This window comes from Nipponia nippon, unplaced genomic scaffold (genome assembly GCF_047370975.1).
Source record: "Nipponia nippon isolate SJK-2023a ecotype South Korea unplaced genomic scaffold, ASM4737097v1 scaffold_6, whole genome shotgun sequence".
Lineage (NCBI taxonomy): Eukaryota > Metazoa > Chordata > Aves > Pelecaniformes > Threskiornithidae > Nipponia > Nipponia nippon.
Genome location: NW_028262380.1, coordinates 53,321,763 through 53,337,217, shown reverse-complemented (window position 1 = coordinate 53,337,217; position 15,455 = coordinate 53,321,763). Strand labels below are relative to the sequence as shown.

The following is a 15,455-nucleotide window of genomic DNA, read 5'->3' as shown; positions in this document are numbered from 1 at the left end:
ACCACAGTGACTATATCTACCCAGCTGCTGAGCCAGAGCAGGCTTGTGTCCAGATGCCTCAGACTGCGGCAAAACAAAACCGCACCTAGCTACAAAGGCTAAAGCCATCCCCAAGAGGCCATACAACAATAGCAATCTCTGCATTGCCACACCGGGTCAGACCAACAGCTCAGCTTGTCCATATTCCTGTCTCCAATAAAAGGTATTTGCTTTTTATTAATTTTTAAACGCATCGCTTTTTAATCTCATTGGGACGTCTCCTGTCTTTTATTATGTAAAAGGTTAAATGGAGGAATCCAATTTGCCTCCTCTTTTTATATGTATATTATTTTATTTTCATTCTGTCTCCTCTTATTGAAGACCTCTCTAACCAGCCCCCAAATTTTAAATTCCTCGCTCCTCTAGGAGATAGTTCATCTCGTATTTTAGTCACCCACCTATTTCTGCTGCACCTTTTTGTCAGCTGAGGTGGCCAGATATGAATGCAGGGTTCCTGGAGGGATGTGGTACTCACTGAGCGACACAGTCACTTTCAGAAATCAGCTCTATCTGTTGTTTGGAGTCAAATGTTTTATTCACTCTTCTCACTGTGCAAAGAAGAAGATTTCATGGATTTGTTCAAGAGGACAAGAAGGAGGTTTTTTTGTACTCGGAGTTAATTCAGCATTCAGGAAATATACCAGGATTTCATATTTGACAACGTGCATTTGCCAAAAATACTTGAACCTGCTTATTGATAGCACTTTAGCAAATCTCTCATGGCTGTGCTTGATTCTTTCTGATCTAAGCTAATTCAGATAATTACTTTTTCCTTCTCTGAAGTCACTCTTTCCTCTAAAGCCTAACATATCCAAAACCAGTTGCAGAAGTAGCTCATTATTGCCTTCCTGGTTAATATGGCAGGAGCAGTGTGCCTCCCAAATCTCCGTTTCTCCTTTCCCTCTCAATATGCCAAGGAATAAGGCTGCAAGACCACAGAAGAGGAAGACCAACAGAGACGGATGGTTCAGTGTGATGGCTGGGAACGGAAGGGAGGAGACTAAGGAGAAGGCTGTCAACTACCCTCAAATAATTCTTTTAATCATTCACACTATTTTTTCAGGGCTTTCTTCTCTCATCTGCATGCGCTGGTACAGACATATTTTTGGTGCATGCAGTTTGCATGCCCCCCTTGGCGCCCATGCTGCCAAAGGAGGGATGTCGTTCTCCCTGGGCAGCACAGCCAGCCTCCCGCTGGGGAGCAGAAGCCCCCTCTCCCCAAGAGCCCACCCACTTGCCTGCCGTGGGCAGAGCTGGCAGCTGCTCTTCAGCCCCTTTCGCCACCTGGGAACCTAAATTTAGCCCTTGGGCCCGGCCAGAAGAAAAGGTTGAAGGGTCGAGGGCAGATGGGTGCAGTCCTATTCTCAGCATGCCGTTAGGGAGCTTAAGGAACACACGTGCCTCTGCGCGTGTCCGCTCCTGCGTGGTACATCATTAGGCAAACCGACCATCTCCCTGCTGGGCAAGATCTTTCAAGGTGGCTCTAATGCCAGCTAACATGCAAATTAGAAAGCGTAAAACGTCAAGGTTTAAACCTACATCAATAAGCCACTCTAGCATAAATTTTTTCTTCTTTTATAACTGAGAAAAGTTACGCTAACGGGTTTTAAGCATGCATAAAAATAATAGGTAATGCTTTTATAACATAAAGTGTTCTCACCAAATAAGTAATGACAGAGTATCTTGGTGCAATATCTTATCAGTATGTAATTTAATATTTCAGAAGCTACTTTCACCACAGTTTGCATTTCAGCCTCCAAGCTATTTTCCCAAGCAATAAATGGACAAAGACATAGATTTATTCCTCTCCCCACCCCTCAAATGCATGTCTGATGGATTTGGAAAGCATCCTACAAGTTCAAGATAGGCATCTGCCAAAATAAATCCGACACTAAATGCTTGCAGAGGATATTTTTTTCTTCCATACCTCTTACTATTGGTTAACAATTTCCAGTTGAAACCACTTTTTTCACTGCGCAAAACAACACGTTCCTCTGTTTGTAATCACATTGCTCTATAGGTTGGACTTCACAGCAGATCACCCTGAAGAACCATAGTGGCGCTCTGGTTTTAGGTACCCAGGCCTCCAGGGAGGTTAACACCGTAATATACACCCACTATTTATAACTTTCCTATAATGACAGGTGCACAAAGACCACAGAAGTAACCAAACATACAGAAAGTAAATGCATTTCATGACTTCAGCATCGCAAAAAGCACAAGCAGTACTTAGCATCAAAATAAATCTCAGCTGTGTTTACAGGTCACATGTTAGAAAAAAGAAAAAAAAAATCACAACCACATTTCACTCCACTGTTAGTAAACTCTTTGTATTACAACAGAAGACACATCAAAACCTCAAAGCAGTCCCTAATGTGATGTGGGCACAATACGACCTCTCCGAGTCACTTCTAACTGGTATGATGAACTTGAAGGCAAGTGAGAGCTTGCATAGTCCACTGGACTACTGAATTTTCAAGTAGAAATTTCAGTATCACTTACTTCTACAATATTATTAAAAATAAATCTACATTTGAAGATATTTGACTTCAACAGTATCCCTTCTTTTTGGTGGAAGGTTTTGTTTGTTTGTGCTTTCTTAGCTAAAACGCATATTAAACATTAAAAAAAACCTTGGCTCTGCCTCTTTAAATAAGTAGACAGCTTCTTTAGTCCTTCACATTCCTTCACCTGTCCCCAGTTACACAGCACAGCTGCTTGTGGGTTTAAGATTTTTTTGTGAAGTAACAGTTCATGATAATCTCATTAAATCCTTTCTAACACTTTCCAGTTCATACAGGATTTCCTTCGCCTGGGCAAGTGGAGCAAGGATTGGCTGTTTAAGCAATCTCTGTGCAAAAAAAAAAAAAAAAAAAAAAAAGTCACCCACAGCCCTTCTCACAGAAAAACCCTCAGCAGCCAGAGGGTGCAGGGGAACCACAGCTTGGCCCCAAGCGAGGAGCTGGAACAAATCCGGGGAGGCAGCAGCTCTCTTTGCTGTCTCTCTCTACAACTGAAAAACAGCATTAAAAGTGTAATCCCCAATATTTTAGTGCATGATTTGTTTTGCACGCATAAGCGAGCTCCTTTACCTGTAAATCATTCTGTTTAAACGTAGACAAGTCCCTCTCTCTGCTAGCCTAGGAAGTGCTCATCTCAAAGGAGCCCGGGCGTTGCGCTTTGCGAGGGAGGCTCCACGACCAGCTTGGCTGCTCAGACATCTCAGCCATTCCAAAGAACGCAAGACAAGCCTCCCCAGGGGGAACAGAGAGAGTGAAACAGAAGTGAGAAAAATAAGAGGCCTGATTATTTTATAGATATGCCTTCTATCAGATCTTACAAGACATGCCTTGGGTGTCTTGAAAGCATTTGTGAGGAGAGGGACCTCCCCAGAGAAGCCTTGGTGATGAGCAGATGCAAGAGAGACATTGGGAGTGACAGCAAGAAAAGCTGGGATGTCTTAAACTGCTCTAAGGGGAAACAGGAACAATTTTTAGGCCCCGTTACAAAACTTTTTATAGCATCAACTCCTTCTATCAAAAGGGTCAGTTTTCATTTCACTGTACATGGTCTCATCACTTCAGTTTAATGGGATTTTTCCCTATTTACATGCACTTAAATGGCAAATGCACATTTCCTGCTCCAACTGCCAAAACCTACTTTTTCAACTTGCCTGCCTAAATGCATCCAAGAGGAGCAACGTAAAACGTGTAAGACAGTTTGAAGTCTGTAGAAAGGGCTGGTCAGCTCAGGTATCTGCATAACAAATATTTTTACAGGCCTTTCAGTGGCTTAAATCCGGGACAGCTCTGCAGTGATTTATTTGTCTCCAACAGCTCTAGGGTGGCCTATGTAAAGTTAGCTGGTAATCACAAACCAGGTCCCTAGTGGGCACGCTCCCCACCCGAGGCAGCAGTGACTGGTGGTCTCTTGCTGAGGGTTGCAATAGAACAACCGAGGACTGAGGGGGGACGCAGGATCTCTCATACCATCAGAAGGAACAGGGCTCAGCGGCAGAGTGTTATGCTAGGATTTTGCAGGATCAAAGCACAGATCATCTTATTTAAGCCATAAATATAGGTGTCGCTTTTTATGATCACCCTGCTAGCAGTTTGAATAAGCATTAAACACAATTTTTAAGGGTTATACAGAATTTGTCCTTCAAAAACATATTGCCTTAAAGGCACACAGCATAGGTTGTTTGCAGTCTGAGTTGCTACTGCAGTTCATGTTTTTTTTATCTGGCAAGGTGAAAGTTGTCCCTATGTCTCAGTGCGGAAGGGAGCAGATATTAACAGCACAACCTGTGTGTTCACCACTGAGGACAGTTCTGATGTCGGAGACTTCACTGATGAAGACTTTGCATAATTGTAACACCTTATTTAAGATACAATTGGTTGCAAATCTCTATGCACTGAAAGTCTGCAAGTCTTGCCACCACCTCCTCTGCTGCAGGGCACCATCAGTATACTGCCCTGGCCTGCAGGCTCCAGCTTCATCCACAGAAGAAATACTCTTCTCAAAAACCACAGGAAATATAATTAGTGGTATAAGCCTCACTGGATGGTGCAGTAACATACTTTTTAATTCTTGTACACTCCTAAAGTGAAGATTGCCAGTCAGTGAGCTCCCAGCCACTCACTGCAACCAAAATAAGAGCTTGCTCTGGTCAGGAATAACTAGCCCAGTAATTATCACACAGGTTTTATGATGCTGAACTTGCCTCAGTCACTCATCGCCTAAAGGGCTGCTCAGGTAATCCATAACAATGGCTTGGCCCTTGGCAGCTCTGTACCACAAAAGGAATTTTGCCCAATCTCCAAAAAGCAGCATATGCATACACTAAAACTGTACTGATATGTTTATTCCATGAAGTCACACTGGGCTGGCACGGGCCACTCACTGATGTATTGGAGGAGGCTCTTGGGAGCTCATTAAACTTCTACCACTGAACTCCCCAAATGTAACTGAAGTTGCAAAGATTTTTTTTTTCCTGCCTCCTATGCAACTCCATCTGCCTCTACCAAAACATCCAAGCAAGACAAAGGCTAAAGTATAGCGCCTGTAATTTTTGTTTGGCTGGGATGATTCAGCAATATCTGCATGGTCAGTTCATGTGCTGATGCAAGTCTGGTATCTTCATTGTCTCTCAATGACCATAAACCATCACCAGGCCGTCGTAATTCTCATACTCTCAGATGAAAGTTAGAAGGTGATGGGAGACTCCCAAATCTAATACAACTAAAGCAAACACAGAAATGCAACTTCTTTTCTTGAACAATTCCCCACTATCTTCAAGAGACATGATTCAGACAGACATTATAGTTTTATGCTCTCAATTCCTATTATATTCACTCAGATCTAACATAATAAGTACCTCGTGTCTAGATTCAGTTTTGCCACTGTTTTCATTAATTTTGGCTGATCTGTTGTAGATATATTCTCTGTATGTACCTTCTCCAAAATGTGCTAATTTATTTCTCTGGCTGTAGATAATATATTAATCTCAGCACTTGCAAATATCCAGATAGAAAATAAGAACTAGACACTAGAAGTCACGTGCTTATTTCAAGCATGTAGCTGGACAGTATCAACATGACACAAGGTTAGTAGATTAAAATTAACCTACAATTCTGTAATATCATCAAATAAATCGACCTGCTAATAAAAGGAAACACATTTCCATAAGAATATGAGTGGTATCCAAGTAACAATTCCACAATGATACATTTTCAATTAAAGAATTACAATAGACTACTCTTATTTTATCTCTATAATACTAGGTTGTAATGGATTATTGTACAGGCAGCTGAATATTAACTTACAGCTTCTGTTCTTTGTCTTTGTAGTAACTAGGAAATGTTTTCAAGGTCAAATCCTGATTTTATTACAAAAATATCTACACACCAAATTTTTGAAATTGTCTTGTTTTCCTTTATCTGGTTGCTTGTTCTCATCTTTTTTATCAAGATACAGAACTATTAACAAAATCTATGAGAAACTGAGTGCCAGACTGACAAGAGCGCAGAGAAGTGGGTAACACAACAGAAGCAGAAGCAATTCAATTTACTGCTATTCTGTGACCAAAAAAAGGCTAATTTCCTATAAGACCACAAGATTTGGAAAGCAAACGCATAGTTATAAGAAAGCAGAGCTATTTAATGAGTCAATGTTTGCAGGGGGTAGCCAATTTATTATTTAACTATCCATTTATGGTGACAACGTTTTAACTGCAAGAGTCTGAAAATTACATAAAACATGATCTTTAATTATCTTCTTATGTGGTCACTTCATATCATATTCTATCACAACATATCACTCACTGATGTTGCTATATGATATTACAAAATGATGATATTTAATCGAATTACAAACAAAATGCATTACATTCTAAAAATGATTTTTCGTATGCAGCTATGTTTCTGTCAATAATTACATTTCTGAGTTTTGCTCAGATTGCATTGATGCCCAAGAGGAAGGAAACAGCACCCTGTATTGTCAAATTCTCCGTTAAGGCTTAGTTTCAGCCATTCGGCATTCATTCCAAACGCTTAAATTCGGCAGTTACTGAATTTAAAGCTTGGAGAAAACCCTACCCTTGGAATCTGAGAAAAGCATTTTTCCTTGAACGTGATGGGGCGGGGGGAGGGAAGAGAGGGATGGGGAAAGAGAGAATGCAGACATCGTTCCCATTACATAGTATCTGTGGAAGAATTATTTCAAGTTAGAAAGCTACCAAGAAACGCAAAAAAAGTCTTACATGCTGAACGGTAGTTCCTGCTTCCCATGAAAGCCATCTGTTCTGTGTATGTACATGGTTTGAAAGACATTCCCGGGATTGTGTCAAGCCAAAGGAATCCCCACTAGAGTTACAGAAACATAAACTCCCTTTACACTGGCAGGAGAGCTCTAAAATGCAACTCTGAAGACACGTATACCACCACCAGGCTCAGAACCATAACAGTTCTGCTGACATACCAGACGTTACGCGGGATTTTCTCATCTGATATTATATTATGAGAACTGAAACGTTAGCAGGGATAAGATTGCAATACTTTGAATCAGAAATTCTTCAGATGAGTATAAGGCGAGTTCTCCACTCCTCTCCATTGCAAAATGGCATCATCACCCTTTCTCCCGTTTGCAGCTGACATGAAAAACGCCTGGAAAATATTTTTAAATAGGATTAATTCCATAACGCAATTTTTGCCATTACTAATTTTAATGGGAGTGGGACACCATGCAGTTTGAATTATATACTTGGTCCACGTTCATTTCCAAACTCTAGAAACAGGAGTCTGAAAACGAAAGTCTAATAATTAATACTCGTATAAGAAGGATGATCCTTCCTCTGAGCCTTGCGTTTTCACAATCCCTTGTCTACTATACGACTGAGTTCAAACTGCAATTATTTTTCCTAGGGAGCAATTAAATACTGCTACCAATGTTAAGCATAAACACAACTCTAACTACAAGCAATGCTCAGATGACCAGCTCAGGTTCAAGGGTTCACTGCACATGAATATCCATAAATACCACTGACAGCCTTAGCAGTATAATGAACTTTGCAGCAACTCATGCAGGCAGTCGACACAATACATGAACATAATGCCCTAACCTTAAAGCAAGAAACCTCCAGAAGCACTTCTAAGCTACTTTTACAGCTGAGACAGTGTATTAAGAACTGTTTAAGAAATAGCCCAACCTTATTTTTTAAATGTTCAGGTGTTTATTATTTTTTAAATGATCCTGTGGAATCAGACAGTAGAACTGAATGGGACACAAGCTAAGTACATAAAAATGGTCAGTACCACTGAATTGTCACACCAATTAGCGGTATATTCTTACCTCCATTCATTTAAGCGTGCAACATTACAAATTAAACACCCTTTACTTTTTAAGGAAGCACATAATATTTTATCTTTAAGATGTTTACATTTTTTTCTTGCAAACACTGGCCACAGTACCACACAGCCTCCCATAAGTAGATATTTCTGGCATTTCTTGAAATATACGCCCTGCTCCCAGCTCCAAAATCAGATCTGTATTAAAGAAACATTCTCTATTTGAAATCTAGGGAATATGTGTGAAGCATTGGTTTTGTTTCTTTAAGTCCACTACTTATTTTCCTAATTGAAAACATACTGCTTCTCAACTTCTGTGTGGAGCTGCAGCACAACTAATAGAGGAAGCTACTATACAAATCTGTATGCTTTGTAAATGCTGCTAACAAAAATGAGAAAATTGAAATATTTTCAATTGACTCCAAGCTTCAGGAACCCTAAGGGTTGATTAAGATGACTTTAAAGACTTATGAACTAGGAAGATACATGGTTTATTAAGTCAACGGTCGTTTTGTAGGTACATACAATGTAACAGCAATGTCCCTTCCTATCTTCCTGATCTAGATCACGGCAGCGATCTTCTTACGAGGTGTTTTTTGCTATTTTTTAAGTCACACAAAGTTATCACATCTGTTTCTGTCTCTGCTGAAATGTTATTGTTCTTTACAAAACACCAACTAGAGTGAACTGTGCGAGACCCCCATCTATTTCACAGACAAGTCAGCTGGGCTTAATTTAAACAGCCTTCAGCAGCAGCTTAAGGCAAGATATCCGAGCTTATACCAAAGCAGATGAGCAGCACTCCATGATCTTGCCACCTCTCTTGAGGAGAAAGGCAGTAATCATCAGCAGATAAGCAGTAATATATTAAGACCAGCACATCTGTTCCAGCAGCAAACATCTGTCTGCATCCTAGTTTATCAATGTACTGACCTGGAGTTCAGCAATGTAAGGGAGCTCAGTGTTATAATCTACAATGCTGGTCATGCGGACTAAGAATTTCCAGCATAGGTTAGGGGTGCTACAGGGCCCAAATATAAGCTAGAGATGATGTCAATTATTTTATTGCGAATTTGCTTTCTGATACTTAAGATTAGATGAGCAGCCTACTGAAGTTAACAGACCCTTCTGATTTTGAGCTCAGGTTACATATTGATCACTGATGATCACCACATCTCCACAGGCATTTGCTATGGTCTGATCAGCTTTACTAACCTATACACCAGGAGCTCACACATAAATACCATAGCATATAACAAAACCTCCTTATTACCTGTCTGATCCTGGGTTGGGAAAAGTGTTTCCCTGATTGCTCATGCTGAAAGACAGCTTTTTAAATGTCAGCTTTTTTTTTTTTTTCCCCTCTGCTCATCGGTTGAGATGTGCTTCTGTGCAGCTTCAGAAGGTTGCTGCACCCAACAACCAACCTGAACCAGAGATGCTAATGCTTTTTTGGCCACAACAGGCCTCACCTTCATGCAGAGACACCCAAAAGGCATGTTATTCTTGCAACCAATTCCTCTGTACTACGATGGGGGGAATTCTGTATTTAGCAAGAGGGCAGATACACATCTTGCTGAGATCCCCCAGAAGAGAAGGTGGCAGGGAAGGGACCGCAGTGCACCAGTGCAGTGCATCTGGCCTGCCCACACCCAGATGAGAGTGGGAAAAGTGGTGTCTGGATCATGAACCAGGTGACCCAGCACCTGCTGATCACTAATTTTAAGTGAAGAATGGGTTTCTAATTCCAGAAAAAAACAAATCAATACAGTAGCTGTGCTGTCTGCATTTTCTGTCTCCAGTGTTTGCCTCTTTAGTGCTTCAAATTTCTATAGGTGGTTTTGGTGATCCTTTTCACATATCACCTTACGGCTGATTACGATCTCTTTAAAACCTCTGCAAGGGATTTTCCCCAGATAGATGGGGCAGTAACCACAAGCCTATTCAGTGGCTGAAGTAACATGACATGAACAGGTTGGTCCCATCTTTTCTTTCGTGTTCTCAAGAGCTATTCAAGCATACACACAAATAGCTTTGTAAAGGGGGATCTGAATGAGGTACTTATCATTCATCTTGGATTGAAAAGCCCTCTAACCCTGCTGGGACACAGGCTAATATAAAGAAAGTGGTTCTACTTGCTTCCTTCGCGCCTATAAGCTTGCATAAGTTTATAACACAAGTCTGAAAACTGACATAATGAAATGTAGCTATTTGAATATCCTAATTGCAAATTTATAGGGGATTATTGCAATTCTTTGATAGTTCTTAAAACACTATGAGTACTACCCTAAACTTTCTCAGTGACATGCAAATACAGCTTGAAAGCGTTTACTATAGTCCTTCTCTGATAACTAAACGGCCATTATTCCAATGAGAGTATTTTGCTTTAGGATTGCTGTGCTACAATGATTAAAATATATAGACTGAGATGGTACTTCATGCATGTGCCTAGGATGCAAATATGGTCTCAAAGCCAGAGGCAAATAGCAAGCTATCTCAAAGGCAGCAGAAAGAACTGGCTATGGAAGAGTAATGCACCCCACTGAGGAGCACGAGAAAGGCCATAAGAGGCCACACCGTGGTGCGTGAGTGCGAAAGGCAAGCCGTCCGCTGGCCAAGTGTGGTCACTCTCAGTTGCCAGAGTGGCTGTGACCTTGAATCCCGGCCAAATATTGAATAGGCAATAATCCTGCAATAACAGTAATGTATACAATAGGCTCCCAGAATCAAGGTTATGTCCTGGTGCTGAGAGCTTGCCTGTAGCAGGAGGAAAAAAAAAAAAAAAAGAGAGAGAATATGCCAAATAGTCCCTAGGATAAAACTGATATACACTGAGAATTTAGATTTAAAACCTTGACAGTTTAGGAGACTCACCCTCATCCATAAGCCAAACAAATCCAAAATGTGTAGTACTTACTCAAAAACTCATATGTTGCATGATTCAGCATCTTGATCACTTCAGTAATTTGTTAGTCTTAATTTTAATTCTTGATAAATGGACTCATAAGGCTGGTTGAAGACTCAGATTTTTTTTTTTTTCTTTCCAAAAAACATTGCTAAAGCAACTACTGACAAATTTAAGGGAACTATCCTACAAGACCTTGAATAGTTTCAATCTCTACTAAGACTTTAGGGCACTCAGACCTTAAAAAAAGACAACAAACAAATAAAAGTCAATAGCCATCAGTATTAGAGATTCAACTCAATATATTTACAGAGCAACAAAAAAGGCACGAGCTTTCATATCTAAGACCTATCATGAATCAACTCCTGGCAAAAATCAACATGCAATATTGACCTTGGCTGAACACGTAACTCACAGAAGTCTGCGTCAGGCACTATGTATAAGGGAATAGTGAGCATTCAAATAGTCAGAGACAATCTTGCAAGAAAGAGGAGTGGAGTTTCTACAGTATGAGCCTGTGTAACAGTTGCCCAAATGGATTTATCACAATATCACTTAGGAAGATTGTTTCTTGCCAAGAGGACAGCATCTACAATGCCACTGTATTTGCCAGCTCAAAATATCAGTTTTTGACGAGTTGTAATTCCACTACCTATGACATGGAGAAGAAACGATCTAAGTTAATAATCTACAATATGATTTGTCACATTTACTGGCTACATAATGTCCATCCGTTGGGGTCAGTAGCTTTGACAAATAACTTTGTCAGTAAATGGAGAAGTTACCGTTTTTATTGCTCTAAACTGATTTGTAGAATTTTTCATGTAGCTTCTTCTGTGCCTTCCCCATAAAACTGTATGAGTCTTTCCTACTGCTCAGTCTTTTTTACCCTACCAATTACTTATTCAAGTGCTGATCTTCTATATAATATATCTGATATATTTTTTCCTCTGAACTGCTGAATTTATGGGGCAGGGGAGAATAGAATTTCCTTAGTACCTACATCCTAGACTGCGAGAGGGAAATTGCTCCCAGTAAAACTTCCAGATGACTCTCACCTTGTACATCACAAGCCTCAACTTAAAAATAATTATTTACAATCTACATGGGAGACATAAGTAGTGCAATTAAATGGGACCATTTGACAGCATTAACTCCTTGCTTTCATATCAGCAAAGCCAGATTCTCTGTAGCAAGTACATATAAACCACAGAAATGGACTTAGATTTCAAGGCATCTGAGCAAGAAGAGAATCATGTTTCAGATATGGAATTCCTTGTTCCCAGAAGGCATTTAATCCTCTGTGGCATGAGTAATTTTTATTCAGTTCTTACCATTCATGCAATTCTTTCAAAGACTGCAAGATAGTCTTTGCAACTGAATGACTATCCTGCTATTGCTAACAGTTAGCAGAAGAGAAAGATTACTTTGGGAGGTACTCAGGTCTTGCCATATTAAAACTTGGACAGAAACGACCATATATGATGATTCATGTTCAAAGCTGGATTTTCGCAAGTTAAATGCTGCATTTTAGTAGTTTCCATCTCTATTCTACAGAGTAATCAGGAGGAAATGTGTTCGTACTTGTCTCTGGCAATCTAGAAGTAACTAAGTCTGGAACGAAAAGGACCCTAACTAAACCATGAAACCTGAGACGCTCAAAATAGGAGCAACGGAGGTACCTGAAATACCATGTTAGTCATCCATATTATTATATTTTGTGTATATTACATACATGTCTCAGAAACCCAACATCATAACTTGAATTGTGAGTCTATTAATTAACACTGCATATACATAATAGTCACAATGAGGAGGTATTTGTAAAGACACCATTAAATTGCCTGGGAATCTGTCATCTAAAGCCAGAGGGACAGGAATTCAATTAACTCCCCAAATAAGAGAGCTCTTCACGTGTCTCAGAAGTTGTTTCAACTCCCCCAATGTTTCATTTGGACTCACAAACAAACAGAGCTCAGCAAAACCGTTAAGGCTATCAGTATTACGTGCAATGTACTAATAAGGCAGAAGAGTGAGGAGCCCAGACACAACTTTGAAGACACACCTTCACACAATAGCATCTTAATTACTCTTAATTAACAGGAAAAAGAAACACACTGCAGTAGACACCATCTGTAAGGGCTAGATGCTGCTAAGTTGATCCCTAGTTGTTACGCTCAATGACAATTTGGAGAAAAGATTAGTTTGGACCTTTTGAGCTTTTTGAGATTTCAGCTTTTTTTTTTTTTTTCTGCCACTATACATTGAGATATTTTTCTGTTTCAGACATCTGCACAGCCTTGTACCTCAAAGGTACAATTTTACAATAGAAAAATCTAACAATTTCTGTGATGCAGGCAAATCTGTGGATGCATCTCCAGTTCCAGAAAAGTTTGGGGATTGCTTTTTGCTGTGTTGCAAAAGTTCTTTTGAGTACGAAGCTCATCAAATGCCAGGACAGAACTGAAATTTCCTCTCCCTTGCCAAGTAGGCATTGCACAGCGCCCTTTTGGCAAAGGGGCAAACAGCGACCAAACAGCTTACGACTGTAGCAATAAGATCCACATTGCTATACACTAATACCTATACATTTGGAAAAGTGCCTGCATCTTTGCAGGCTGGGATTTTCAGGAGAGGTAAGAGCACCCTGCAATTGTTTGCACAGTGATCATTTTATGTTTTCATTTTCACTTAATAGTAAGAGCCCATTCGTAGCTTCAGATACACTCTTAAAAACACAGATGATTTGACCACAAGAATTTCTTGATTTTTTTTTCATGCTAGTCTTCAAGCTTTTGGAAATCACATTTTCAAACTTCTCCCTGACTTGATGAGAACTAGAAACTTAGTTTTGCTTTCTTGCACGAAAGCAGAAATTTTTCATTTGATCACTTGAGTGTGGACCCTAGGGATATCGGACAAAGAACAATTACTGGGAGGCTAATGATGAGGTTACAAATGCTGGCAGCTCTGTGCACCCATTCAGAGCACTGCAGGGGGATGCTGACAAGTTTGCCTGCTTATCCTTCAGTCTCCCATTAAAAATGCTAATTCACTGCCATCTATTAAAAAAAAAAAAAAAAATCTTTCAAGTGGGACTTTCTAAACCATTCTTCATTGTACCTTTAGGACTTCATCTCTTGCATGTGAGTTGACTCCCCGGGTGCGATGATTGCTGACAGACGACTGGAGTGTTGTTTGACCTTAACTGCTCATACTGAGCCACCAGCTGCTTTTTCAATAAGAGGGAGGAAGGATCTCAGGGAGACAGCCCAGGAAAGGAACGGGCAGGAAAGGCAGCAGGAAACATACCCTGCATCGCCACGCTGGCGGCATCGTAGAATTCCCAAGGTCTGTAGGTATACAACAGCGATATTCCCACCTATCTGTGTCACTAGTAAAACACACCACAGGAAAATGAGCTGGATGTGTGGCTTCAGCACAAAATGCAAGTGAACACGTCAAATGTAATAGGGAAAAATACCTGCAACAGGAGAGTTGTAGGGGTCTGAGGAAATGCTGAGACAGATGCCACTGAAGAAGTGATCTTTTGTGCCACCCTTTTCAAATAAACATAAAGAAGCAACGAGTGCCACCATCAATTCCTGACCTGCCCCATCCTGAACACAGGGGGAGCGGTAATGTAATTAAACTACTACATAACACTGCTTTGTTTTTTTTTTTTTTTTTGTCTTTTAGATTCTAGGCAAGTGTGTGCATTCACATTACTACAAGAGTTTGACAGACTGGTTTAGCGACCTATTAGCAGTTAAACTTTGGCCAAAATTAGGATTCCTATTTCTGCTAGGCTCCAGCACGCCTCCTGTACAGACATAGATTAAAAAAAAGGAAAGAATATAGTTTTCCTCTTGAACAGCAGCAGCAGAAGTGAGCTGTCAGGCCACTGGAGGAGGTGAGCACACAATGTAAAATGTCCTCCATGGCATAGGAAGCCTTCAGCATCTATCCTTCACCTTCTTATCCCCCTTAAAGTATTTGTAAAACAAATCCTGTATTTTGTTCCAACTCCTGCAACTTTCTGTCCTCTGCTCTGGAATGTGAAGACGAGCTAGACAAAACACCAGGGAGGTCCTTGGAGAAGGTGGGGACCTTCTGACCCACGCAGCCTCCTCAAGGATGAAGTTTACAATCCACTTCTGTATTTGCAGTTGGCACGAAAAACTTTCAATAATTGTAATAAAACACACACTGAAACTGTGTATGTCTTAGCAGAAATTTAAAGCTTCAGCTCTCCATTCTGAAATTCATCCTCAGTGAGCAAGTGCTAAAAATAGTTGACCCTTGCTCATATTGCCTGAACTGACTCAAGATAGGCAATGCTTTTGGCATTGGCTTTTGTTTGCTTGCTTTAAATTTTTGTCAGGACCATGGAGATATATGAGCAATGAATTGATAAAACATCACAGTAATGTGTTTCAATGGTTAAATATTATGTTTTTAACTGAAATAATTTTAATCCTCAGTGCACCTTCTGAACTGTTTTTAAACTTAAACTAGGAAGAAATCTCTTTACAGATATGTTCTTTGTTAAAACAAAACAAAAAACCCCAACTGTTTCAAAATAAATGGCTTAGGAAGTGTTAATGAGGTAAGACGTTTCCAAAGAGACTGGAGAGTGACAATAACACACGGACTGTGCCAGTGCC

The 15,455-nt window shown here is 40.2% G+C and overlaps 1 protein-coding gene across 12 annotated transcripts in view; it reads right to left on the bottom strand.

The window, feature by feature from the left end:
* Window positions 1–15,455, bottom strand: part of BMPR1B (bone morphogenetic protein receptor type 1B) — a 273,903-nt gene that overhangs the window by 91,149 nt on the left and 167,299 nt on the right. The window contains exons 1-2 of one of the 12 annotated variants that reach the window (XM_087736644.1): window positions 7,018–7,040; window positions 6,800–6,902 (exon numbers count right to left, since the gene is read on the bottom strand). The exons of 10 other annotated variants lie outside the window; for them this stretch is intronic. In XM_087736644.1, the coding sequence (XP_087592770.1) occupies window positions 6,800–6,869 (70 nt within the window). In that variant the 5' untranslated portion in view covers window positions 6,870–6,902; window positions 7,018–7,040. Of the gene's footprint in view, window positions 1–437; window positions 515–6,799; window positions 6,903–7,017; window positions 7,041–15,455 lie in introns of those variants that run through there. One more of the 12 variants, XM_087736656.1, reaches the window with a different exon arrangement.